Source organism: Lissotriton helveticus, chromosome 10 (assembly GCF_964261635.1).
Source record: "Lissotriton helveticus chromosome 10, aLisHel1.1, whole genome shotgun sequence".
NCBI classification, from domain to species: Eukaryota; Metazoa; Chordata; class Amphibia; order Caudata; family Salamandridae; genus Lissotriton; species Lissotriton helveticus.
Window position 1 is genome coordinate 410526464 of NC_136071.1, and position 25541 is coordinate 410552004.

The 25541-nt window shown below is 46.5% G+C and overlaps 1 protein-coding gene across 4 annotated transcripts in view; it reads left to right on the top strand.

The window, feature by feature from the left end:
* GTF3C1 (general transcription factor IIIC subunit 1) overlaps positions 1 to 25541 on the top strand; it is a 2559884-nt gene that overhangs the window by 2242244 nt on the left and 292099 nt on the right. For all 4 annotated transcript variants that reach the window (XM_078662887.1, XM_078662886.1, XM_078662885.1 and 1 more), the window contains exon 30: positions 3112 to 3284. In XM_078662887.1, the coding sequence (XP_078519013.1) occupies positions 3112 to 3284 (173 nt within the window). The remainder of the gene's footprint in view (positions 1 to 3111; positions 3285 to 25541) is intronic.

Consider the following 25541-nt stretch of genomic DNA (forward strand, 5'->3'; position numbering starts at 1 on the left):
GTGCTGCCGCCGTGTCTCCTGCTTCAGTGGGTCCGCTCAGATGAGGCCCCCCCACACCCGAAAGCATTTCTTTGCTCTGTCAAGGGAAGCTAGTGCAGGTGTTCATTACCAACACCACTGCCATGTGGTACTGCACCAAGCAGGATGGGGTGGGGTTGTGGACCCTCTATCAAGAGACCCTGCATCGCTGGACAAGGCTTGAACAGCATGTCATAACCCTGGTGGTTCAACGCCTGGCAGGTTCTTTGAACACCAGTGCGGACAAACTCAGCCGTTGATGCCTAGCAGATCACAAATGGAGCCTCCAGTCGGAGGTGGCGCAAGGTCTCTTTCAGCAGTTGGGAGAACCTTGGTTAGATTTGTTAACCTCCAAAGAGAACGCACAGTGGCAGCAGTACTGCGCACTGGAGTTTCCAAGGAGGCTATCGCACAGTGACGCCTTTCGTCACGAGTGGGGCTCAGGCCTGCTGTATGCCTTTCCACCCATATACCACTCCTGCACAGGGTTCTGAATAAGATCAGGAGTGACCGGGCCCAAGTCATTCTTGTGGCTCCTGACTGGATGAGGAGAGTCTGGTATCCAGAGCTTCTGAAGATGAGCATTAATCCTCCAATCAGGCTTCCCCTTCGGGAGGATCTTCTGTTGCATCAGCAGGGAAAGGTTCTCCGCCCAAACCGGTCAACTCTGCGACTCCATGCGTGTAGATTGAGTGGTGGCAGTTGATACCTTTTGACCTTCCTCCCGAAGTTTGTAATGTTATTCTGGGGGCCAGGCGGCCCTCCACTAAGACTGTATACACCGGCCATTGGTCGGAATTTGCATTATACTGTACAGAAAGTTCTATTGACCCTCTCTTTGCTTTTCTTTCTACTGTCTACTGTACAGGGCTCTGCTTTGGGAATTCTCAAGGGTTACATTTCTGCTCGGTCTGCTTTTTTGCTGCTGCCAGACCAACACTCTCTCCAAGTCCCCTATTGTACATGGATTTCTAAAAGGGCTGGCTCACTTGTTTTCACCCACGCCCTTTGTTATGCCACAGTGGGACCTTAATTTGATTCTCACTTACCTGTTGTGTGCTCCATTTGAGCCTCTGCACAATTGTCCCGTCTGGCTGTTGGCCATCAAATCAGCCTTCTTAGTGGTGATTACTTCGGCCCTGAGGGTGAGTGAGTTACAGGCGTTATCTTGCTCGCCTCCCTATCTAATGTCCTTTCTGGACAAAGTAGTGCTTCGCACCCGGGCTTCTTTTTTGCCAAAAGTTTGACCCCATCATCACATTGCCCACCTTCTTTGCTCCCCGCATCCCTCTAAGGAAGAGGATTGTCTCCAACGACTGGACCCAACAAGAGCGTCGTTGTTCTACCTTGACCGCACAAAAGAGTTCCAAGTGGATGACCAACTCGTTGTGGGGTACGTGGGAGCAAAGAAGGGGAGGGCAGTGCAGAAAAGTGCAATTTCTCACTGGGTCGTTCTCTGCATTAAGATCTGCTATGCCCTGGCAAGCAAGTACCCCCTTGAGGGATTAAGGGCCCATTCCACCAGGGAGAAGGCAGGCTGCGACTGTGGCCTTGGCTTGGGGTGTTCGAGACATCTTTCAGGCGCTAATGTGGGCATCATTGCACACGTTTGCAAAACACTACTGCCTGGATGGTCAGGTCTGCAGAGACAGGCACTTTGCCCGCTCAGTCCTGTAGGACCTTCTAGTTTGAAGCATTGGTCCAAAGCCCACCGCTGGGATGGTATGGCTTGGGTATCTGATCAAAGGTAAGGAATCTGCAGCTAGTAGTCTCTATCAGATGAGCAAGTTACTTACCTTCTGTAACGCATTATCTGGTATAGACTATATCTAGCTGAAGATACCTTACAGCCCCACCTATGCTTCTCTGCTTTGGGGACTAATATTGTATGACTAGGGTTACTCTCCCTTTCAGGGCGCTAGTTTTGCACACAACTGTGTCAGTTACTTCATGGCTCTACGCTCCTAGCATGAAAAAAATGAAAAGCACAGAAGTCTGCGCCTATATGGGCACTATGATGTAATAACCGACGCTGCCTACGATGTCACACAGAGCCAATGGAGCCACCCGACGATGCGCGCAAGTGTTATTGCTCAGCAAAAGTTTCCGGATCCAGCCTGACACCTGGGAAATTCAAAGGTAAGGAATCTGCAGCAAGATAGAGTCTCTACCAGATAATGCTTAACCGAAGATAAGCAACTTGTTCATAATGTCAATGGTGAGGCCATGAGCATTGCATTTGATGTGCGAGGTATAGTTAGCAGTAATTTGTATGTGGTATCGTGTATTGTAAGATTTCACAGCTTAGTAATTATCATTCTAAACTGTAAATACAGCATCTATATAGTAAGGTGCTTGAATCTCATTAAAACAGTGAAAGATTTCTGAGTCAGTTGTTTGGTATTAAATCTCTACAGGGGCAGGATGAAATGTGTTTTAATGTACATTTCTAGCATTATTGCCTCTTTTATGATATATACTCGCCCTCAAAAGTAAGGACTGTAGCGATGATGGGAGACAAACCAATAATGCACATTTGTGCATGACATTTTCAAAGTGTATATTTGAAAAATATTTTTTTAGTTGCTTTGGTGCTATTTTTTCATGTTTGATATTCCCTTTGCAGAAACATGTATTTTGTGTGAAAACGTAGTTCCTGAAGCCTGATTTGTCTTTTTCCGAGAAGGGATGATATTTTTATTGCAAACGCGGAATTGCAAATTACAGATTGAATAGCAGTAAAGGGAATTACATACTTTTGAATTCTAGTCTCACCATCTTAATCCATTTGAATTCCTGAAATTCAGAATTTGAAAGAGTGAAGTGAAATCTCGGCAACACTTCCGTTCTAAGATCCTTGTCACTGTAGAAGTTGACTAATCCAACCCTGGTTATTATTAGAAGAGGCCTAACGTATACAGCTGTGCAAAATCTTAAATTGTCCAAAACGCCCATGCTTTCCTGGCAAAAAGGTTACCACGATGTTCAGTTCTTTAAATTTCACCATTCATCATGATTTTTAAGATATTAAACACCTGTGGCTTCATCTGTATGACATGTAAAAAAGTATAAATAATTGTGTATTTCTTCCAGACCTTTCGCATGTACAGAGAGTATGGTGACAACGTTTTGGTGAAGGCTTTTGTGGAGTATCAGAAGAAAAGTTTGGTGAATCGGCGGCGTATTAATCATACACTGGGGCCGAAAAAAAGCCGGGCTCTTCCATTTGTTCCCATGTCATACCAGTTATCTCAAACTTACTACAGGTCAGTGTAAAATAAAGCCTACAATGTGTAATTCATCACAGGTTTTTTAAGGTGATGTCTTGTGGTGTTTTTGCATTTCCTCTCCCTCCCACGTAACTACTTCTGCTTTTGCAACAGGTACACTAAAGTTTTGTCTCATTAAACATCATGTCTTTGGCTGACTTAACATAAAATACACAAACCGAAGAGCTCATCTCAAATTTAAAGCTGCTTTAGAAGTTAAAGCATTGTTTTATTCAAGTTATTCATTTGAATATATCTTCCTTTCCTCTGGGCCAGGATTTCATTGGCTCTGTACAAGTAGTATGGAGTCCTTTAAAAACAAAGGATCTAGACTTGTTTTTGCATAGTTTCCTCCACAAGTACTACTTGAACCCCTAAAAATCCTAAAGAAGGGTCTCAAGCTCCCCCTTCATATCGCTGGGGTCTGGTGTTAACATTTCTTTCAAAATTAGGGACTGCTTTCAGAAAACGGATTCATAGATAAAACAATATTGCTAACTTCTTTTTCACATAGGCTCACAAACTTTCATGCACAGGGTGGCTGATACTAGGTTATTAGCACAGAAGTCTATTTATTTTTTGTCATAGGTTACATTATGTAAAAAAAAAGGCTTGTATCTATTCATACTTGTTCCGAATTGTTGATTATTAAACTGTTATTTTTTTCTTATGGATACGCCTAACTGCAGATTCCTCTTCTGTAGAATATGTCCAGATACCAGACTGGATCCGAAAGATCTTTAATTATAGCCCCTGCGCGCCGGTAGTTGGCATCATGTGGCTCCATGTCAGCTCCTCTCTGCCCAGAAAGTGACGGTGGAGCCGCATAAAAGCTCTGTGCATTTGTAAGACGATCCAGAGCTTGCTCCTATCTATTTTTTTTCATTGGTTTAAAAGTTTTTTATCCTCCAAATTTCTTTTCCAGTGTGCAAAAGAACTTGCCCACTCCTAAAAGTACACGGTGTAAGCCTTGTAGAGACTTTTGCAAGCAGGTATCTGTAACTGATGCCTGTGAATACAGTGTGCCTTGTTGGTTTTATACTTAACTCACCATATCTTACCCTTTCATTGTAGTGCCTGGGGGAGGAAAAAAGAGTGATCGATATAAATGCATAGTATTCCTTCTCCTCTAGCTATCGCCTCATCTACCCCTCTCAAGTCTAGCGGCTGTTGTCTACTTGGCATAAAAGCATCTTGCAGGGTTTGCTACATAATATGTGCCCTTAGGTATTGTCAGCGTCCTTCCTCCGTGTTTCGTCCCCGTCCATATTTGCATCCTCATCTTCCTGGACCTGCCTTGACTGCTCCCAGCTGGAAAACATTTCCCTCCATTGCTCGGCCATGAGATGGCGTCTAAGAGCTCTAGACTCTTTCCAGGTCAGGAATCTGCCCTCTGCCCCTGGCTAGTAATTGACATCTCGTTTCCAGAGTCCCAGTGATGGCCCCGTAGGGGATTTCCAGGACTTAGCTATCCTTCTTTTAGCGAATGCCATGGCAAATCAATAAATCTATTGCCCACCTTTCGTTTAGGTGGTCGGGGAAGAGTTCCAATAGGCACACCTCGATCGTGGAATCAAGTGTGCGCCCCACTGAAGCGTTGATCCTTAATGAGACCTCATCCCAGAATGGGAGCAGTCCAGCACAGACCCAGGTCATGTGTATAAAGTCTGCGTCACTGTGATTTCATCTTGGGCATCTACATGGTTCACCTCCATAAGTGACCTGAAGTTGGTGAGGAGTCATGTACATCATATGTACGTAGTTGAACTGAATATATTTCAGCCTAGTGTAATGAGAAATCCTCTTGTGAGAGGACAGAAATCTGCCCCATTCCGGGTCAGACAATTTATGTAGATTATTTAGTGGGGTAAGGGATGCTCCAATTAGCGAGGTGGAAAACCACTTCACTTGGCGGTGAGCCATACACTGTACAGGTAGGGAATGTAGTACCGCCTGAGTCTCGGGTTCCTCCCGGCCCTACCCCCACAACCCCCCAAAGGTACGGGCCAGAGCTTCATACTGGAGGAACTGCCCTGACCGAAGGCTGCATCCTTCATCTAGGTCCTCAAATGGCATTAAGACTTTCTCCTGATAGCAGTCCCCTACCATCTCCACAACCACCTCAAACCATGTCGCTAATTGGTCAGCGTGGACTAGTGTCCGAGGGTTTAAACCCAGATCTGTGACTGGGTATGAATGTTATGCCATTGTGCAACATTCCGTCTTGTGTGTTTTGCTATTGTCCGAGGGTTGCCATGGGGTAAATCGACCAGGGGAAGCACTGGTGTGTACCGGGGAGTTCCTGCTGTTTTAGTCATGCAGAGTTTCCAACACTGCAGGGCTGCAGTTTGCAATACCGATCTTTTGGGGAGAGGCACAGTTGTGTCTAGTATTTTAGCCAGTAGTAGGTTGGGGCGTGCTTCAGACTCCATGATGAAGGTTCCTTCTGGGTTCACCCCTTCAACCATTGTGCTAACCATTGCATGCATCTGGGCAGCCAGGAAGTAGAGTTCAAAATTCGCCACTTCCAATCCGCCCTCCATCATGGGGTGTTGCAACCTCTTTAGCGAGACCCTCCTTCGCCCCCCCCCCCCCAATTCTTTCCCGCAGCAGGGAGTGCAGCTGTCAGAACCATTCTGCAGGCATTGAAATCGGGATGTTGATGAAAAAGTATAGTAAGCACGGTAGCATGACTATTATGATAGAGATATCCTAGCCATAAGGGGTAGACATAGCAAGCACCAAAAAGGGGCACTTGTCTTAAGGGACCTGAGGAAAATTGAATTTTGCCTTGTCATGTGTGCCTACGTGTTCCCCATCCTATGTAATATGTGCATGATCAATATGCATATATCCCCCTATGATCGATTAAAGACGCAATTATAGTTGTGTCCAACGTTAGTATGCCAGTTTCCAGTTCCTGTGAAAGCAACGAGTATTAGGCCTATGTTGCCCACGTTTTACATTGTGCACGTTAATTTATCGAATTATCCCCGTTACTAGGCCTCAAAGGGCCCGGACACCGGATTCAAGCTCCAGTTTCCTGAAACCACTCCGAGGAGCGATACAGCCCCCACCTGCATCCCTGTCCCTTCACTTACTTCCTACCGTGTAGCGCGGTGCCCGGCCTGGCTCTGCCTGCCTGTCTGCCAAGAATATGTTATGCCTCTAGTTATCAGTTCAGCTCTCTGTCTTCACATTCCTAAGCTAACGAACCGCATAAACATCTCCAGTTATAGTCTAGTCTTTCTGTCTCCATGCAAGTGAATTACTGTATTAATATCCATATAAGATTCATAGCACACGCAATACATGAAGAATATATGCATGCACCAGTCTTAGTGTCCAGTAGCCTTTGCTCTGATAACTTTTAGATTCTGTCAACATGTACTCCAAACACAAGATACCAGATATGCTATAGGTACATGTCGTCCTGACATCGCAGACTTTAGTCTCCTCTTCTAGCACAGAAGTCAGAGCCCCCAGCTCTCCCCAGATACACGTCATGGCCCGTTTGCGCGCACCACTAGGTTAAAGGTTCCAGCTGCCCAGGTAGCCCCTCCATGTATCCACCCATTTTATGACACTTCTGTGACGTTTTCATCACATGTCTTCGTGCACGCCCTGTGCACGCCTTCTTTTTACGCCCATGTGTTCTTATCTTACGTTTGTCACTTGTTACGCCTACTGTATTCAATGCAATTGTAATATTTTCCTATATATACTATGTACTGTTAATGAAACATTGCAGCTGCCATTCCATGCCATTCTATTTCAGGCTGTTCCGATCCTGTCCCTTCCTTTGTGCCTGATTAAAGCCTGTTCAACTCAGATACCCCGGATCCTGCCTCTTATTTATTGAGCTATCTGTTTTCATTAATGTATTCAAAAATAGTACCGGTAATTAATTATTTATTTACCACATAATGGCGCCCGAACAGGGACGAGCCCCTTCCCCACGCGCCGGCGATGTAACGCAGGCCCCCTGACCCTTCTACAGCTGTGACGGAACTCTACCGTGCACGTGCAGATATTTCTGCTTCATCAAGTCTCCCTCAGGCCCACGGAGGAGACGGAGACTGCGGTCCGGCATCCAGACGAGGCGGTGAGGAATGCGGTTCGTCCCGACCAGAGCCCAAGCCGAGAGAGCAAGGTCCGAGGTATCCGGAGGCCCACCTGTAACCGAAGCCCGAAGTTCGAAGCGCATGCGTAGTAACCAGACGTCGTAGCAGTCCAGTCCAGTCCGAGGCCTTCAGTTTCTGCTTCTCGGTGAGTACCGTTGCGGGGGGAGTATCTAGACAGGTTCATTAGTTTGTTCCTGGTCCGATGGGTTTGGGTACACAGATCCAGTCCGAAGTATTCACCTAGGTGGATACGGTATGACGTGTCTCTTTATGAGACCGGTATGTTCTGTACTGTTTTAGCAGTGCATCAAGTAATTCTAGTAAGTCCGTTCTCGAGAAATTCAAGTGTTATGTTTTCAATGTACCAGGTAGTATTCTGTTCGAACTGTTATTAATGTATTTTTTATGTCGTGGTATGAGTGATTTGTTTGCCATTTCTTTACTGTGATTATTGTGTATTGTGTTTAGTTCAAGTACAATTCAGACATGCCTCTGTTTTCAAAGTTACGTCAGATAAAAACCAGAAAAGGGTTACTCGAAGAATCAGTTCCTGTCCCTCCTAGGGACAGTCCTGGACATTTTATGTATCACAAGCATGGCTTAGATGCCATATTATATCTAGACTTATGGGTGGATTACACCAAACATCTTGAAGAGAAATATAGATGGCCTGTATCAGGTACATGGGATGCCGAGTGCATCATGCGAGTAGAAGAAGCATTATGGAAAAAGAAAGCTAGACAGTCTCAGAAAGATGCCATCGAGTTATGGCGCAAAGAATCTCATAGAAGAACCGAAAAAGAATTCAGAAAAGCAGAGTTAAGTAGGGAATCCTCAGAAAAAGCCCAAGAAAGGGAATTAATCGAAGAAGGTGAAAGAGTTAGAGCAGAACAGTCCGATAGACAGAGAAATGCCCTTATTAAAGGTATGTATCCTCTTCTTGCCGAGGGCTTGCCGAAGGCAACCCCGGAAACACCCTGTAATTTACCGCCACCATTGGTCCCGATTAAGCTACGTCATAAACCGACTGCAGCTGAAATTTTTCTTTCGTCCTATTTGGACGATACAGTCCCAGAATATGCAAATCGTATTCCGCCTGTTCACCCCCAGCACCCTGTCAATAATGTAATTCCTGTTCCTCCAGCCGCTGGTCCCGGGGACCACATTAATGTGCCAGTACCCCCGGACCAGCCCACATTAGGTGTGCCCGTTTTGCCAGTCACTCTACCAGCACGTACAGTATTAACTGACGATTCCAGTCTAGGAGGAGCGGGGGGAGGTGCTCCTATCACCCCGCCTCAAGTAAAACGAATGACGCTGAGAGAAGCAGCGTTACAGCGTACGCCAAAATGACTACATACGCAGACCTCAAGGGACTTCTTACTGACTGCATATATGATTCAGTTCCAGGCGAAGATCACATGATATTATATTCAGTACGTTTAAGACGAGTTGCCAACTTTTTGGCCACCCTGCATGACATGAAAGAACATCTAGACAGAATATATCATTTTATCCGAACAGGAGAGAATCCAGGAAGTATTCACGAAGCTATGGCACACAGGAAAGCCGAGATTCAAAATATGATTTTACAGTTCTTGATTAACTGTTTAATAAGAGAACAAGATTATCCTGATAAAGACAAAGACGAGATGAAAGGCCTGACTAGGTGGAGTGACAATATAGCCGAGGGAAAACACAAGACACAAGGTAGTATAGAAAATATGTACAGGAAAATTCGTAAAGAAATTCTAAGTATACACCAGAAGGAGGAAGCAAAAAGAGCAACCGAGAAAGAGAATGACTCTTCAAGTGAAGAGGTAGACAGCGAGAATCCCGCCAGAATAGCGTATGTAGGTAGAACTAGATTTTCCGACAGACATTCACCCCTAGATTACAAGAAAGTTTTTCCTCCTCCCGTACCAGAACAGTGTTCCCTTGAACAAGTATTCCAGGCCACCGATAAAATTCTGAAACTACGAATAGGTTATAGTGAGCTTAGTACCATGCATGAACAAGAACTAGCCCGATCAGCAGTTCGATGGACTAGTGATTCTGCCACGTTTCCAGACGAAATAGTGGCCCAAACGTTTCTGAAACTGCCCCCAGCCGAGCAGCGTCTGGTGGGAACGTATATGATCCAGCACCTCATTACATTGTATGAGGATCAGCATTCTGATCCAGGTCCTTTACATGATGTACTGAACGAGTTACTCCTAAACAGATGGAAAGGTCTAGGTACCGATTTAATTAGTGTCATTTTAGAACAGCGCCACAAATACAGAACGTTCCTGAATCCACATTTTGTTCCTGTCCCACCCCCAGTAAGAAAATCATTCTACATAGACAGACAGAATCCGTTGCGAGAAGTACATCCAGTTAAGGGAGAGGGGGGTGATCTAGAACGAGTATTTGTTTACACCCCTATCACGAAAATAGAACTTCTAGAAATGAAAAAGTTAATACCCTGTCAAGATAAAGATCCAGCAGGGTTCCACCGTGAATTAAAAGACATGCTCCGTATGGGAGAATATACGTATCCGGATATCATCAAAATGTTAAAGGTCCTGTTGCCTGCGGGCATATATGAAAAACTCAAAGAAAAAAAATGGGAGGTGGGAGAGAAAAAGATAGATTGGACCGCATTAGAGACTGAAGATAATACACGAGTTCCAGGTACCGGTCTTGGGGGAAAAAGCTAAAGCATTGCCCGAATTGTTAATACAAGTCTTGCCAAGATTACTAGCCACGAAAAAGGAAGACTGGGATGCCATCTCAGCCTGCAAACAGAAACAAGACGAAGACACTAGTGATTTTTATTCTAGATTGAGAAATGTTTCATTATAAATAGTGGTCTGAAAACAAGTAGTGAATCGTATCCACATCTATTCGTTACCAAACTAGTTGAGAATTCTCTACCACAAGTTAAAAATCGAGTACTGAAAGTCGAGAGTACTTGGCAAGCTAATACTCCGTCACAAATGCTCCAGATGCTCCAGTATCACCAGAACAGAATCAGGGAGGAGCAGGAACACGAAAGAAGGCGTATGAAAGACACGAAAATGAAAGTACTAGTTGCACAGTCTGTTCCACCAGACAGTCAGAAGAGGGGTCCGAATCAAACTAGTCATCCTGCAGCTCCCGTTAAAGGGACATGCAATTACTGTAAACAGCCAGGTCATTATATAAACGAATGTGCAGTTCTGAAACACAACATAGCTACTGGTAAAACGAAAGAGAGACCACGTCCTCCTAGACAAGAACATGTTCCGCAGAATTCTCAGCCACCGCAGAATGCACAACAGACAGTTACTGTACCGCAGCCTATAGCTGCCACACAACACGTTACACAGCAGATGTACCAGTATGCACAGTCAGAATATCCAGACTATCAGCAGTATTCATGAAGCAGCCTAGAGAGGGAGGTTGGCTTGCCTCTCATCGAGATTCCTGTAGATCAAGAGGGTCCCTATGTACATAGTCAAGTATTAGGGAAAGACAGAAAGTTTCTGATTGATACAGGGGCAAGTAGGACTACCATCAGTCATGACGAGGTTCCAGGGGCTCCGCTCTCAGGCTCTAGAAATGTTTCCCTTGGATTTTCAGGAAAGCCTATTGTTAATGAAATATCGAAACCAGTTTCCCTAGAAGTTGGTCCATTGTCCCGAACTACAGACTTGTTACTTACGAAATCATGTCCAGAAAACTTACTAGGTATAAAGACCCTGAAGGAATTAGGAGCAGTTATATGCTGCTCCCCTGAAGGAGTGCGATTGTTTTTGCGAGATTTTAAAGGTCATTATGTATTACGTGATTTTGATCCAAGATTATTGAATGTACCTCAGCATTTATGGGCGCAAGGTCCAACTGATGTAGGTTGTATGCACATTACACCCTATCGTGTCACCCTGAAGCAAGGTGTTGTATTACCACGAATCCGACGGTACAAATTGCCACCTGAGGCTGTAGCAGCCTTATCAAAAATTATTGACGAGCTCATTGCTCAAGGAGTGGTTGTAGAAACTGACTCCAATGTATGTAATTCTCCTATCATCCCGATTCTAAAACGTACTGATCCCAATGCACCTCCAGTTTATCGGTTTATCGATTAGTGATTGACCTTCGAGAGCTTAATAAATGTATCATACCCCAGTACCCAGTGGTTCCAGATATTTCTTCTCTATTGACTGCCATTGATTCCGAAGCAACGTTCTTTACTGTAATTGATCTCAAGAACGCATTCTTTAGTGTCCCCATTCATCCAGACAGCCAGTTTCTTTTCGGTTTCTGTTTAAATGGAAGAAGCTATAAATTTACACGAGCTCCTCAAGGTTTCACAGAAAGTCCTAGTATTTACAGTCAAGCACTTAAAAGACAACTAGACAATATACACATGCCAACTGACACTGCCCTGCTCCAGTATGTCGATGATCTATTGATCACAGCCCGTTCTGAACGTGACTGCGAACGTGCGTCACTTACAGTTTTGTATTTCCTGGCCGAGATGGGGCACAAGGTGTCCCCTTCGAAACTGCAATTCTGTGTCCAGCAAGTGGTCTACCTTGGACACTTACTGTCCAAGAGGGGTAGGCAGTTGACACCAGACCGTATCCAGTTAATAGCACATCTTCCACAGCCCAAGACTCAGAAGGAGGTACGAGCTTTTATCGGCCTCACTTCATATTGCAGACAATGGATTCCTCAGTACGCATATCTAGCTAAGCCACTGATACAGTTAACGACACAGGAGGCAGCCACATCGACTGTCCTCCCTTGGACCCAAGAACATACACTTGTTTTCAATGAATTAAAGAAAGCTTTATGCCAAGCACCTGTTCTAGCGACACCAAACTACAGTAAGTCTTTTACACTTTTTGTTACTGAACGTGATGGTACTGCATTATCTGTTCTCACACAAGATCAAGCAGGACAATACAAGCCCTGTGCTTATTTTTCTAGCACATTAGATCCGGTGGCCCAGGCTCTGCCTGCGTGCCTCAAGTCTGTTGCAGCCACAGCCCTAGCTATCAGACAGAGTGATTCCATAGTGTTAGGACACTCCCTGACAGTACAAGTTCCACACTCCGTGGAAGTTCTTTTAAACCGAACACAGACTCAGCACTTGACAATTGCACGTTTAACAGGATATGAACTGACATTGTTTCAGCCACACATAGAAATCAGACGCTGCAACATTTTAAATCCAGCTACACTGTTACCCTCAGTTACTTCAAATCCTGCCACACATGACTGTGTGGAAGTTGTTAACACCATGACAAAGCCAAGACAAGACTTGACAGACATTGCATTACCTAATCCCGACCTGACACTTTATGTGGATGGTTCATGTATGAGAACAAGTACAGGAGAACTAGTAGCCGCGTATGCAGTGACTACTGAAACTGAAGTTATAGAAACACATCGTATTGACACCCTGTCCGCTCAAGCAGCAGAGCTCGTCGCTCTGACTCAAGCCTGCATACGAGCTAAGAACCTGAAAGTAAACATATACACAGATTCACGTTATGCATTCGGAGTTGTACACGACTTTGGAGTACTCTGGCAAGAGAGAGGTTTCATGACTTCTCATGGAACCAAGATTCAGCATGGCCCCCTCATTCAAGCTCTGTTAGATGCAATACATTTACCGACAGCTATTGCTATCATGAAGTGCAAGGCACATACGAAAGTCACTGACATCATTTCCCAGGGTAACGACCTGGCAGATCGAACAGCCAAGCTTACAGCTCAGACTCCAGACATTCCAGTTCACATGACACAGACAGACGTTCCAGATCAGACGACTTGTATGACAGTTAAGGATCCTACACAAGACGTACTAGATATACAGTCACATGCTACCTCAGAAGAAATCAAGAAATGGTCTGAACAAGGAGGGGTCCAGACAGATCAAGGATGGTTGACGAAAGGAAAAGCCACATGGTTTCTCCCCGACTCTATGGTTCAAGTCATTATTAACACCGCACATAGTCCAGCACACTTAGGAGAAAAAGCCATGTTAGACAGTATTCAGAATCTCTGGTTTAACAAGTATTTACGAGCCGCAGCCAAACAGAAAGTGCGTACCTGTATGATCTGTTGTCAGTTCAATCCAGGTAAAGGTGTCCCGGTGGAACAAGGTGGATTCCATCCTCCTGACCATCCTTTTGAAGTCCTCCAGATGGATTATATTCAGATGGATCGATGTCGAGGTTTCAAGTATGTCCTCGTAGTTGTATGCGCTTTGTCCAGATGGACAGAAGCATATCCAGTCCCAGATTACACTGCCGCGACCACTGCCAGGCAGTTGGTTCGTGAATATTTCCCCCGCTATGGATTACCTAGGGTCGTGTATTCAGATAACGGCCAGCCATTCTCCTCTGAACTTATGAAACAAGTATCCCTTCTGTTAGGGTACCAGTGGAAGTTCCACTGTGTACGACATCCTGAAGCAGCTGGTCTCGTCGAGAGACATAATCAGACCCTGAAAATCCGCATTGCCAAAGTATGCGCAGAGAAAGGCGTAGATTGGTTGGTAGCACTGCCAGTCGCCCTTTTTTACATGAGAATGGTCGCTCACTCCCGTTCAGGTCTGTCCCCTTACGAGGTAATTTTCGGTCGTCCCCCAAACATGTGGGGTACACCTAGACCACGTACAATAACTGATGTTGACAGTAATATGCTGACAGATTACCTGGCTTCCTTGATGTCTGCACTACTCTCTTGTCGTTCACAGGTTGCCGCCGCTTTTCCAGACAACACTCAAGTGAAACCGCACGAGGTCATACCAGGCGACCTCGTATTGATTAGGAACTTTGATCGTTCAAGTCCGCTGGAGCCCCGCTGGAAGGAACCAAGACTCGTTCTACTAACAACAAGGACTGCAATCAAGGTCGAGGGTCGTAAAGGCTGGTTGCATTCCAGTCACGTGAAGCGATTTCATGGACGTCGTCCAAAAACTGTTTTCAAGGACTGCTCCGTTCTCAAGGACTGCCCAGATACTGACTCTAAACTTCCCCTGTTAGAGAAAACTCCACAGCAGGAGTATAAAGAAAAATTAAGGTCTAGTAAGTCAGCCAGTTTAATTGTCTAAGTCCCTCTCGGGTGAAACGGTTAGACAGGTTCCTGACATGTATGAGATAGACCAACATAGTGAGAGAGTTAGTCAAAACTCTAAGAGAATACGTTATCAAAAGAATCTTCGAAGTCGATGCATTGTTACTCTTTTAATATTATTATTTCTGAGTTTTACGATTACAGGCATAAGTTATGTTTTACATATATATTTTCCTCCTACTGTTTCTCATGTACATTTTCCCTCTAATGTTACAGTAGAGCACACATTTAGTGAACTGCCTCCTCACGAGTTATCCTATCGTCTTGCCATGCGCAATAATACTTTTATCCGAATGTTACACTATTCACACCAGACTAGCAATGCCACAAATTGTTGGGTGTGTGGTCGACTCCCCCCTTTTCAGACACCGAAGGGAGTTCTGCCACTCTTTCCCTATCCGTTTTCACACAATGGTTCGTGTGGAGCATGGTCCACGTTAACGTCATCCTCAAATGATATGTCCCTTCTGAATAGAACATGTTTCCCAGACAAGGAAGGACTTTCCCATAGAACAGGGTTAGATCTAGAAAATGAAGTATATGATCTAGGTAATTATTCCTCGAATTTCATGGTTTTGAATGTTCAGTCCGAAACTACTCCAGATTTGCCTGCTATTACAGTTCTACCAGTAAAAGGCGAGCTATGCGTCAGAAAGAATGGTTCTGTACATCTAGGACACAGTGATTGTACTACTGTGGTCGAGTATAGTGACAGTGGGAAATCTACTTTCAAAGCCTCACGTCATTCTTATTTTGTATGTGGTCAGACCGCATATGTACGTCTGCCCCTCGATTGGGATGGAACATGTTACATTGCCTTCCTACTGCCACCAGTTTTCCTAGCCCCATCCGATTATCACCGAAACACACATCTAGTACACGTTAGACATAGAAGGGAGATCGAGTCCCCAATTGTCGATCAGACTGAAACTGCTTTAGAACAATATTAAGACTTCAATAAAGGTTTCTTTTTCTTCATAGGTCCTGTCCAGAATAGTAAGCTAATACGTAGGCTAACCAGAACCCTTGAAGCAGTAGTGAATGAGACTACTTCCGCTCTAGGTAACTTAACAGAAGAACAATCTGCTATGAGATTTGTCGTGCTTCAAAATCGTCTCGTCCTTGACGTCATACTGGCCGATAGGGGCGGAGCTTGTAGAGTCATCGGATCTAGTTGCTGCATTTTCATTCCTAATAACGCACCGTCTGTTTATTCAGCTATAACCAGACTTCATAAAATTGCCCATCAGTTACACCAGAATCCAGGCACCTGGACATGGTCAGGTTGGCTCTGGAGTATAATATCTGCCTGGGGATGGAAAGTATTGTCATTCCTGGGAGTAGCAGTAATGATCATCTTCAGTTGCTGTCTCTGTTTACAATGTGGCCCTGCGATTTGCGGCTTGTGTGCTACATCCTGTATTCCTTGTCCTAAGTCCCGTTCCAAGACAATTCGAGACGAGCAAATGATGGTCTATGAACAGATAGATGGTATCATGAATATTGATGTTTCCTGATGGAAACGTAGGGCACAAGGAGGGAATGAGGAAAATTGAATTTTGCCTTGTCATGTGTGCCTACGTGTTCCCCATCCTATGTAATATGTGCATGATCAATATGCATATATCCCCCTATGATCGATTAAAGACGCAATTATAGTTGTGTCCAACGTTAGTATGCCAGTTTCCAGTTCCTGTGAAAGCAACGAGTATTAGGCCTATGTTGCCCACGTTTTACATTGTGCACGTTAATTTATCGAATTATCCCCGTTACTAGGCCTCAAAGGGCCCGGACACCGGATTCAAGCTCCAGTTTCCTGAAACCACTCCGAGGAGCGATACAGCCCCCACCTGCATCCCTGACCCTTCACTTACTTCCTACCGTGTAGCGCGGTGCCCGGCCTGGCTCTGCCTGCCTGTCTGCCAAGAATATGTTATGCCTCTAGTTATCAGTTCAGCTCTCCGTCTTCACATTCCTAAGCTAACGAACCGCATAAACATCTCCAGTTATAGTCTAGTCTTTCTGTCTCCATGCAAGTGAATTACTGTATTAATATCCATATAAGATTCATAGCACACGCAATACATGAAGAATATATGCATGCACCAGTCTTAGTGTCCAGTAGCCTTTGCTCTGATAACTTTTAGATTCTGTCAACATGTACTCCAAACACAAGATACCAGATATGCTATAGGTACATGTCGTCCTGACATCGCAGACTTTAGTCTCCTCTTCTAGCACAGAAGTCAGAGCCCCCAGCTCTCCCCAGATACACGTCATGGCCCGTTTGCGCGCACCACTAGGTTAAAGGTTCCAGCTGCCCAGGTAGCCCCTCCATGTATCCACCCATTTTATGACATTTCTGTGACGTTTTCGTCACATGTCTTCGTGCACGCCCTGTGCACGCCTTCTTTTTACGCCCATGTGTTCTTATCTTACGTTTGTCACTTGTTACGCCTACTGTATTCAATGCAATTGTAATATTTTCCTATATATACTATGTACTGTTAATGAAACATTGCAGCTGCCATTCCATGCCATTCTATTTCAGGCTGTTCCGATCCTGTCCCTTCCTTTGTGCCTGATTAAAGCCTGTTCAACTCAGATACCCCGGATCCTGCCTCTTATTTATTGAGCTATCTGTTTTCATTAATGTATTCAAAAATAGTACCGGTAATTAATTATTTATTTACCACAGACCCGAGATCTCTTTCCAAATTACCATCCCTTTGATCATACAGGGACCTAAATATATGAATACCTGAATATTTAAAGGTGTTGGGTGCCCAATTAAGATCTACTGGAGGCCCTGGGGCGTGGCGGGGCTCCAGCCACATGGAACAGGTAGGTCTTGCCTTTGTTGACCCGTAGGCCTGATATGTGTTCAAGTTGTCTCTGGAGGGCCAGCGCTGTATCAGAATCCACTACTGCTTCCTCCTAGATCAGGAGGTCGTCCGCATATAAAAATCTTATATGATTTCACTTATCTACTTTTATGCCTAGTCCTCCCTCCCCCCTCCCCCCTGTAGAAATAAATCAGCCAGTGGTTCAATCGCAAGGGCAAATAAAATAAAAGAGGTGACAGAGGCCAACCCTGCCTTGTACCTCGGAAGATCTTATACTGGTCAGATACCGTTTTACATGTCCTAACTCTGGCGATGGGACAGTCGTACAGTCGTATAGCATTTCTGATAGAGACTTCTAACCACAGATTCTTTGCCATGAGAATTCCCCCAGGTGCCAGACTGGATCCAGAAGAGTTTCATAGCAACGCTCTTACACACCTGTAGGTGACATTGTGCGGTTCCGCATCAAGTCTATCCCATCCGTATGTGACATTGGGGTCACTAGATCTGCGTCACTTCGGCGACATCAGTTTCTCTCTGGTCTTAGTTTGCCTCATTGGATGCAGAACCCATGGACCATATGAGCCCTTTCCACAGAACGGGGAGGATGGTGGGTTGGTGAGGATTCTTTGGTTGGAGTCTTTACCTCAAAAAGCATTACTAATGGTAAGTAACTTGTTTTTCTTCTACCACATAGTCTTCATCTTGTGAATATATACCAATGCAGTATTTTCATAGGTGGTGGATCTGTGGAAGTATAAAACTGTGACTTGGGCAACTCAAACTTAATTGCTGGTACACAAAAGATCTTCCTGCTGGAACCCTACCACATATCCCTCAGTTGCAAGATTCAGATAGTGTCCCATGGGCCAAAACCCTCCAATCAGCTTATGTTGGAAAACGTTCTCGGGTGTCTGTTGTGTAAGCCTACCCTCTGTATCAACCACCTGGCTGTATTGCAACATGTCAGTACTGATCTCATGTGTGCGGGCAAGTGAATACACACACAAGGCTGGTAAAGTAGGTTTACCCTTTCTTAGTGGTCCCTTTTAGTAGCAAAAGGCAGGGTTGTCTCGATCTCCAAAAATCCAATTGTTTATGAATATCAGTTGCCTAGCCCAGTAATGCCTGCAGCCAAAACGCCAAGCGAGTGCATATATAGAATGTGATCTTGGGGGTCCCATTCGCCCACAGGAACTGAATCACATTGAATCTCAACTGATCAAAAAAATTGCTCTGGGATGTAAACTGGATACTTTTGTAAGAGATAAAGAATCTTGGAAATTAGGATCATTTTAACTAGGACACTCCCCTCATAATTTCCACCACTTGGTGCCTCTTGAGATGCCCTCACATAAGAGTCTTCAGTTGGGCTCTGCACACCTTCTAGTGCTGGATGTATCCTGAGGTATCTGCACTCTGACTTACTAATGACTAGCCTGTTGCTCCAGTCATATGCACAGGGGTTGCCCAGATTGAGATCAACATCGATCTATCTCTGTTCGCTTGGAGCACAGATGCTTGGCCTTTTTTGTCCAGAATATATCTCTGTCCAACTGGGGCAGCACATAAATAAAAGCAGGTCAGCATATACCAATAAGTGGTCCTCAATATTCCTGCCCCACTGCAAAACCTGTATTAGATAGCTTTTCTGCACCCATGCTGCCAAGGGTTCGATTGTGAGATCGAACAGAAGTGGGGAAAAGGTAAACCACTGTCGTGTATCTCTCAGAATGTCAAAATAGGACAACAAAAAAACAATTGAGTCTCACCTAGGCTTGGGGACGATTATAAAGTGAGTGATTATAAGAAAGGAAATTCAATTAAAAAAATCATGTGTATAAACATGCCGAAATCAAGTCGATAGTATATTTTCTCAAAATCAGTGACAAATGATAGACTGTGAAATCTTCCCATGTAAGTTCACATGTTGTTCCTGTTAATCCCGGTTAAAGTTAACCAGAGCCATTGCATCACAAAATGGATGCTGCTGCCACTGACACAAGTCTGACCTCCTGCTGCTAGGAGTCCTTCCAGCGAGGGAGGCTTGGACAATAGATTTCCTGCCTTGGGAGGTGCTAGCACCACCCCAGACAGGCCTTAGTGTATTGGGGCAGGGAGGGCTGAATGAAATGAGACACTGCCTGGGGCACACAAGGTGCTCCATGCATAGTCCGGTTGAAACCAGTTGCTGGGGCACTCCAGCCCCAGCTCTGGCGCGAAACTGGACACAAGGAAAGGGGTGTAACCACCCCCTTCCATGGTCCCACCCATAGGAGGAACCTAGCAGGTAATCCAGCCCCTTTGATTAGTATAAAGGTAGGAGCTGAGTCTAGAGACTTTAGATTTATCCTGAACTGAAACTTGACACGAAACTCTGGACCTTCGACGTTCTACTGCAACTAGAAGACTGAAGAATCTCCCTTGTGGTCAAGGAGTGACCACCCTGTGCAAACAGGCACCATCAAGTGATCTGCGGTTTGCTTTATCGATGCTCCCGCCGGAGCCAGAGCACAGAGCCCGACAAGGACTGGACTTCCAGACTTCTTTGACCCCGATCCACAGCCACAGCGAAGCCGAGACCCGTGGAGGCGGCGAGAGTCGTGGGACCGGACATCTTGGAAAACCTGCTAATTGCACAGCTTCTGAGGAACCCTCGAAGTCGTGCATTGGGGATTGAGAAGCCCCAGCCCCGAGCCCCTTTTGCACCGATCCACAGCTCTCCACAATCACCGAGTGCCGCGTGGGGCCTGCTGGTACTTTTGTGTTCGACACGTCTGTCCGGTCACTTGCCCGTTGGCTAGTGGCCTCTGTGATGACGAACCTTTGAATTTGCATCGATTGCCTGGTTGCTCCAGGCTTGCTCCTGCTTCCCTGAAAAGGGGAAGCCCCCCCAGACCTTGCTGGTCTGAACAGAAGTCCAACTTCGATTCCTGCGTGGGTTGCATTTGCCAAGGCCTGTTGACTCCGATCCGGAAGCCGACACCGCCGACAGCGAGAGCCTTCGTGGGACAGTCCGTATCCAGCTCCTGGTCATCACCGATGCCTCCTGGTCCACGTGGCTGCAGAGACAAGCTTCGCATCTTCACCTGATCGCACCTGACATCGCCTGGTTCCTTCCTGGTCACTGGCTAGTGACCCAGACTCTGTCCCCTCTGCTTTCAGGTACTCTTCATCCTCGATCCACCCTCGGATCCAACCGGACATCCTCCTGGTCGCCTGCAGCATCTTTTTACAAGTCTCCATAGGATTCAGCGACGAAACCCGACACAACTTGACACCTATGCACTCGGCTCCTGTGGGTGAGGTAACGCGAGTACTCCGGTGCTCCTGTGGGTATTGACTATCCAAGTGTCCTTGTTTTCAGTAGCTTTCTCCTAGTTCATCCGGAAGTGTCCTAAATCAACTAGTTTCTAACTCTTACTTTCCCATTGTATCCCGATGGTAACTCGCGTGTGTGTTTAGACACTGCACACGCATCCCGCGGGCCTCCTGCTTCCTAACTCTCGTTAGCTCAGTGTAGCCCCAGCGATACCCTAGGCCTACTCCCTGTTCGTGACGTAGTTCTTATACCACTATTTTAATATATGGTTTGCAACGCCCCTAGGGCACGACTGTATTTTGTGCAACTTATTGTATGACAATTGAGTAACTTGTTATGTGCTTTGGCCTCTGACCTCATAAAGAGTTCAGAGGGGTTGTGTTAGTAATAAATACATATATATATTATATATAACATGTGTGGTGTCCTTTCATTTGGTATTCAAGGGGTTACATATGGTAAAACAGCTGGCTTCACATGCTCTCTGAAGTTTTAGCCTGACTGCTTTGTCCATGCTACCACTAGGATAGCTGGTCTATAAGGTTGACTTTACAACCATCACCATAAGGGTTGTTTGGACTGATACAGGGTGCCCACTAGAATAGTGGACATCACATATCAGGCCAACTTCTCACGCGTTGTCCCATTGTTAAATATTCCTCCCATTAAGAAATGGTTGCAAATAGTAATACAGAATAGTGCCCTTGCCCATGAAATTGGCCTAAGGGCTGTGAATGGCAGAACCCCCTCTGATGCTATAGGAGAAAATACATACAACAGAATTATTTGCCCCTCACAAATTGACTATATATTAGTAGACGTGAGACTATGGAAAATGATAATAGATATGGAAGTTGTCCCTTCCTCTGACAGCGACCACACTACACTAAGTCTGAGCATGGAAACCCCCTGGGCCCGTCCTATCTCCCTAAACCAGGTATCGGGCCCCTTATGACAACTAAAGAACTAATCCCTTCAAATTGTCGAAGGTCCCTAAAATGGCCTAGAGTCGTTGCCCAAGAATCCAAAATGGCTGACAGTCGCGCCTTGAGCGAAAATATTTCTATATTAAGGGAGGCCTACGACGAAATAGATGGCTAGGTAAAGATACCAGAATTATGATAGAATGATAGCCCAGATTAGGGCGTTTTTTATAGTTAACATCACTGGCAAACTAAGTGGAGGCATCAAAAAGTGCCATACGTGGTTCACTGGGGATTGTAGACAGAAAAAAAGGGCCTTGGTCTTAGCAATAAAAAGTAAAAACTGCTAATTAATTAGAGATTCAAGGAAGAACTTTAAAGCTGCTGTCCATCGTGCCAAGCTCGAGTGGGACGAGTTACATTGGAAGAACTTAAAAAATGCGAGCACAGCTAAATCAATCAATCAGGGGATTTGTAAAGCGCACTACTTGCTCGCTAGGGTCTCAAGGCGCTGGAGGGGGTTGGGGGGGGGGCAGAGCTGCAGCTAGTGGTTGAAGAGCCAGGTCTTGAGCAGTCTTCTGAAGGCCGGAGGTCTGCTGTCTGTCGTAGGTGGAGGGGGAGGGTGTTCCAGGTCTTGGCGGCGCGGTGGGAGAAGGATCTACCCCCGGAAGTGGTTCTGTGGATGCGCGGGACGGCAGCCAGGGACAGGTCGGCGGAGCGGAGTTTCCTGTTGGGTGCGTAGAAGGAGAGTCGTCTGTTGAGATAGGCTGGGCCGGTCTTGTGGAGTGCCTTGTGTGCGTGGATCATGAGTTTGAATGTGATTCTTTTGTCGACGGGGAGCCAGTGCAGGTCTCTCAGGTGCGGGTTGATGTGGTCTCGGCGTGGGACGTCTAGGATCAGGCGTGCGGAGGCGTTCTGGATTCTTTGGAGTCTGTTGATGAGTTTGGACGGGGCTCCGGCGTAGAGGGCGTTTCTGTAGTGGAGTCGACTGCTGACTAGGGCGTGGGTGACGGTTTTTCGTGTGTCCGCCGGGATCCATCTGTAGATCTTGCGGAGCGTACGGAGGGTGTGGAAGCAGGAGGAGGAGACTACGTTGACTTGGTTGGTCATGCTGAGCTTTGAGTCGAGGATGACTCCTAGGTTGCGTGTGTGGTTGGTTGGTGCCGGGTGGGTTCCCAGTGATGTTGGCCACCAGGAATCGTCCCACGCTGAGGGGTTGGGCCCAGGATGAGGATCTCTGTCTTGTCCGGGTTCAGCTTGAGCCGGCTAGCCTCCATCCAATCGGCGACGGCCTTCATACCCTGGTGCAAGTTGGATTTGGCGGTGAGGGGGTCCTTGGTGAGGGAGAGGATCCGCTGGGTGTCGTCAGCGTAGGAGATTATGTTAAGGTCGTGTAGTCTGGCGATGCGAGCGAGGGGAGCCATGTAGACGTTGAACAGCGTCGGGCTGAGGGAGGATCCCTGCGGGACGCCGCAGATGGTTTTGGTGGTTCCGGATTGGAACGGGAAGAGGCGGACACTCTGGGTTCTGTTGGAGAGGAAGGAGGTGGTCCAATCCAGGGCCTTGTCTCGGATCCCTGCGTCGTGGAGGCATGTGCGTAGTGTGTGGTGGCAGACGGTGTCGAAGGCGGCGGAGAGGTCCAGGAGGATGAGGGCTACTGTCTCGCCGTTGTCAAGTAGGATTCTGATGTACTCTGTGGCGGCGATGAGGGCTGTCTCGGTGCGGTGATTGCTGCAGAAGCCTGACTGGGAGGGGTCCAGGATGCTGTTGTCTTCTAGGTAGCGGGTGAGCTGGGTGTTGATGATCTTTTCGATGACTTTCACTGGGAACGGGAGCAGGGAGATGGGCGGGAAGTTCTTGAGGTCGCCCGGGTCCGCCTTAGGTTTCTTTAGTAGGTCGTTGATCTCGGCGTGCTTCCAGCTCTCAGGGAAGGTAGCGGTCTCGAAGGAGAGGTTGATGATGTTACGCAGGTGAAGTGCGATGAGGCTGTTGACTTTGTTGACGATGTGGTGGGGAAGAGGATCAGACGGGGAGCCTGAGTGGATGGTGCTCATGGTCTTGATTATGTCTTTGGTGCTCACGTTGGTCCATGTGGTCAGAAGGTTGTGGTCGGTGGGGTTCGGAGTGTTCGTCCTGGGGGGGTCCGTGGGTTCAGCCGGGGGTTAAAGCTGTTGTGAATGTCGGTGATCTTGCGGTGGAAGAAGGCAGCGAGGGTGTCGCACAGGGCTTGTGAAGGCGGAATGTCGTTGGTGCCGGAGCTAGGATTGGAGAGTTCTTTCATGATGTTTGTGAGAAGTTGGTCTGGTAGATGATGTCCACAGTTCTGTGGACACCTTGTATCAGTCCAAACAATTTCCTTATGGTGATGGTTGTAAGTCAACCTTAAAAGACAAGCTATCCTAGGGGTAGCATGGACTAAGCAGCCTTAAAGGCTTAACTCAAGAGGGCATGTGAAGGCAGCTGTTTTACCATATGCAATCCTGTAATATCAAATGAAAGGACACCACACAAGTTATATATTATAAAAATATATGTATTTATTCTCAGAATAATCCCTAATACTCTTTATGAGTAATGAAGCACAAGCGTTTAAACAAAAGCACAATATAACATATGAAAGTTGCACAATTATGGATAGGGCCGGTGGCCACTCAAACCATATATAAAAAAAGTGGTATAAGTATCACTAATTGATCAGTGGTAAGGCCTAGGGCCTTGGGAATCGCTGGGACTACACTGGACTAACAGCAGTTAGGACGGGAGTAGCCCGCGGGATTCGGGTGCAGTGCCTAAAGCACACATATGCACCAATGCAAAGTCAATGGTGCGTAAAAGTTATCGAGTTACAGTTTTAAGAGTCTTCCGACTGGACTAGAAGGACAAAACTTTAGACTTAGACACTAGAGGTGTAAACCACTACAGGAGCACCGGCGTTCAAGAGTTACCTCACCCACAGGAAGCAGGTGCAAAGATGTGTCGGGTTTTTTCACGAAGATCTAGGGTGCCTGGAGATGAAGATGCTGCAGGCGTCCAGAAGAGAAGTGTCTGGTGCGATCCAAGGGTGGATCGAAGATGTAGAGTACCTGAAAGCAGAGGGGACAGAGTCTGGGTCACTAGCCAGTGACCAGGAAGGAACCAGGCAATGTCGGGCGCAATCAGGTGCTTGTCGTGAAGCTTGTCTCCGCTGCCACGTGGACTCTGGGGCACCGAGGATGTCCTGGAGTGAATCACGAGCTGTCCCACGAAGGCTCTCGCTGTCGGCGGTGTCGGCTTCCGGATCGGAGTTAACAAGTTTTGGCAAGGGCAACCCACACAGGATTCGCAGATCGCTCCTTACTCGGACCAGCAAGGTCCGAGCGGGTGCTCCTTTTCAGGGGAGCGATGGCCAGTCTGGAGCAACCAGACCAGTGGTGTAAATTCAAAGGTTCGTCGGTACTGGGGCCACTAGCCAACGGGCAAGTGACCGGACCAACGCGTCGAGCAGAAAAATGCAAAAGGGCCCCACGCAGTACTCGATGAGTGTGGCGGGGTGAGCTTCGGTGCAAAAGCTGCTCGGGGTTGGAGCTTCTCAAACTCCAATGCACAGCTTCGAGGGGGCCTCGGAAGCTGCACGGTCAGCACTTCGTAGTTTTTCCAAGATGGCCGGCCCCAGGCTTCAGGTCGCCTCCACGGGTCTCAGCTTTGCAGGGACTGTGGATCGGGCTGTTGGAAGGCAGGCACGCTGGGTCTTGTCGATCTGTCGCTCAAGTTCCGGCGGGAACTGCAACAAAGCAAACGTCGAGGTACTGGATGGTGCCTGTTTGCACAGGGTGTTCACTCCTTGACCACAAGGGAGATTCTTCAGTCTTCTACGTCGAGTAGGATGTCGAAGGCTCCAGAGTTTCGTTTCATAAGTTTCAGTCAGGATAATCTAATGTGCATCT